This window comes from Galeopterus variegatus, unplaced genomic scaffold (assembly GCF_000696425.1).
Source record: "Galeopterus variegatus unplaced genomic scaffold, G_variegatus-3.0.2 Scaffold866, whole genome shotgun sequence".
NCBI classification, from domain to species: Eukaryota; Metazoa; Chordata; class Mammalia; order Dermoptera; family Cynocephalidae; genus Galeopterus; species Galeopterus variegatus.
The window spans coordinates 452,947-454,044 of NW_007726977.1; the positions used below are offsets into that span (position 1 = coordinate 452,947).

The 1,098-nt window shown below is 55.2% G+C and overlaps 1 protein-coding gene across 1 annotated transcript in view; it reads right to left on the minus strand.

Annotated features, from left to right (window-relative positions):
- Window positions 1–750: 750 nt before the first annotated feature.
- TRIM14 (tripartite motif containing 14) overlaps window positions 751–1,098 on the minus strand; it is a gene marked incomplete at its 5' end in the record, with an annotated part of 30,011 nt that continues 29,663 nt past the window's right edge. Inside the window, one exon of the mRNA XM_008573032.1 lies at window positions 751–1,096. Within this exon, the coding sequence (XP_008571254.1) occupies window positions 894–1,096 (203 nt within the window). The remainder of the gene's footprint in view (window positions 1,097–1,098) is intronic.

Consider the following 1,098-nt stretch of genomic DNA (forward strand, 5'->3'; position numbering starts at 1 on the left):
GAGACTTCCTGGGGCAGGTAAGCCTGGGGAAGACGGGCAAAGAGAAGAAAGGGTTTTCCTGCCCAAATGTGTGTGTATGAGGAGTGGAGGAGGTCAGCAGCAAAGGCACAGGTGCAGAGGTGGAAATATGTGACACACAGTTGCTGCTGCCTTCAGGGTCTCTGAAAAGCGCAATAGGATCTAGAGATAAGTAGTCTGGGGACAGACTAGAAAAGCCTTGAATGCTAAGGTAAAGTGCTTGTTTTTTGTCTTTCCTTGTAGTCCTTGGGAGCCTCTTCATGGTTCCAAGAGGTTTTAAGTGAGGTTTTAGGCAGATCACTCTGGTTTTGGAATGGATGAGGGTTCAGACCAGGAAGCGTTAAGAAGCCCTTGCGGCTGCTCTGGAGGGAGGTGATGTGGACAAGCTGAAGTAGGAGGAAAGGAGGAGGCAGATCCAAGAGACCTGAAGGGACAGAAGAGCCAAGGCCGGGCGACTCTCTTTCATTCACAAATATTTACTGTGTGCCTATTTGTGCCAGGCACCTCTAGGTGCTGTATGAGGTAGAAGGTTCTGAGGCCGAGGATTATGTATTCTGATAAAGTCAGGATGCTTAGGGCACACCTGTGGCTGTGTCACTTACAGGAACCTGGACTACAAGTAGTGCAGTATAAGCGACGGTGGTGGTGGTGAGGTCCGCTGAGAGACGTGTTTAGGACATGTTTGAAACTAGGAGAAGAACTGTTCAAAGCACTGGGCGTGATTGGTGGGGGAGGCCTGGGGCAGGGACAGGGGCTTAGAAGGCAGGCAGCGAGTAGATCAGCCTACTGATCAGATCAATAGATCTGGGGTATTTGAGACCAGAGCGGCTGCAGGCGGAAGGAGCGCTTGGGAGCGGTCACTCCAGCCCTGGCCCCTAGGGCAGATGGGGGATGCTGATGGCTCCTTCCCAGAGCCGCAGGGCCGGGTAGAGCGGCTCCTGGAAGGCGGCCCGGAAGGTGTGCAGGTGGCTCATGCCTCCCGTCACGTCATAGAAGGCGAGGACGCCAGCCTCGTAGTCCAGGAAGACGCCGAGCCGGTCGGGGTCGTCGTGGGGCCGCAGGCGGCTGCGCTGGCCGTCG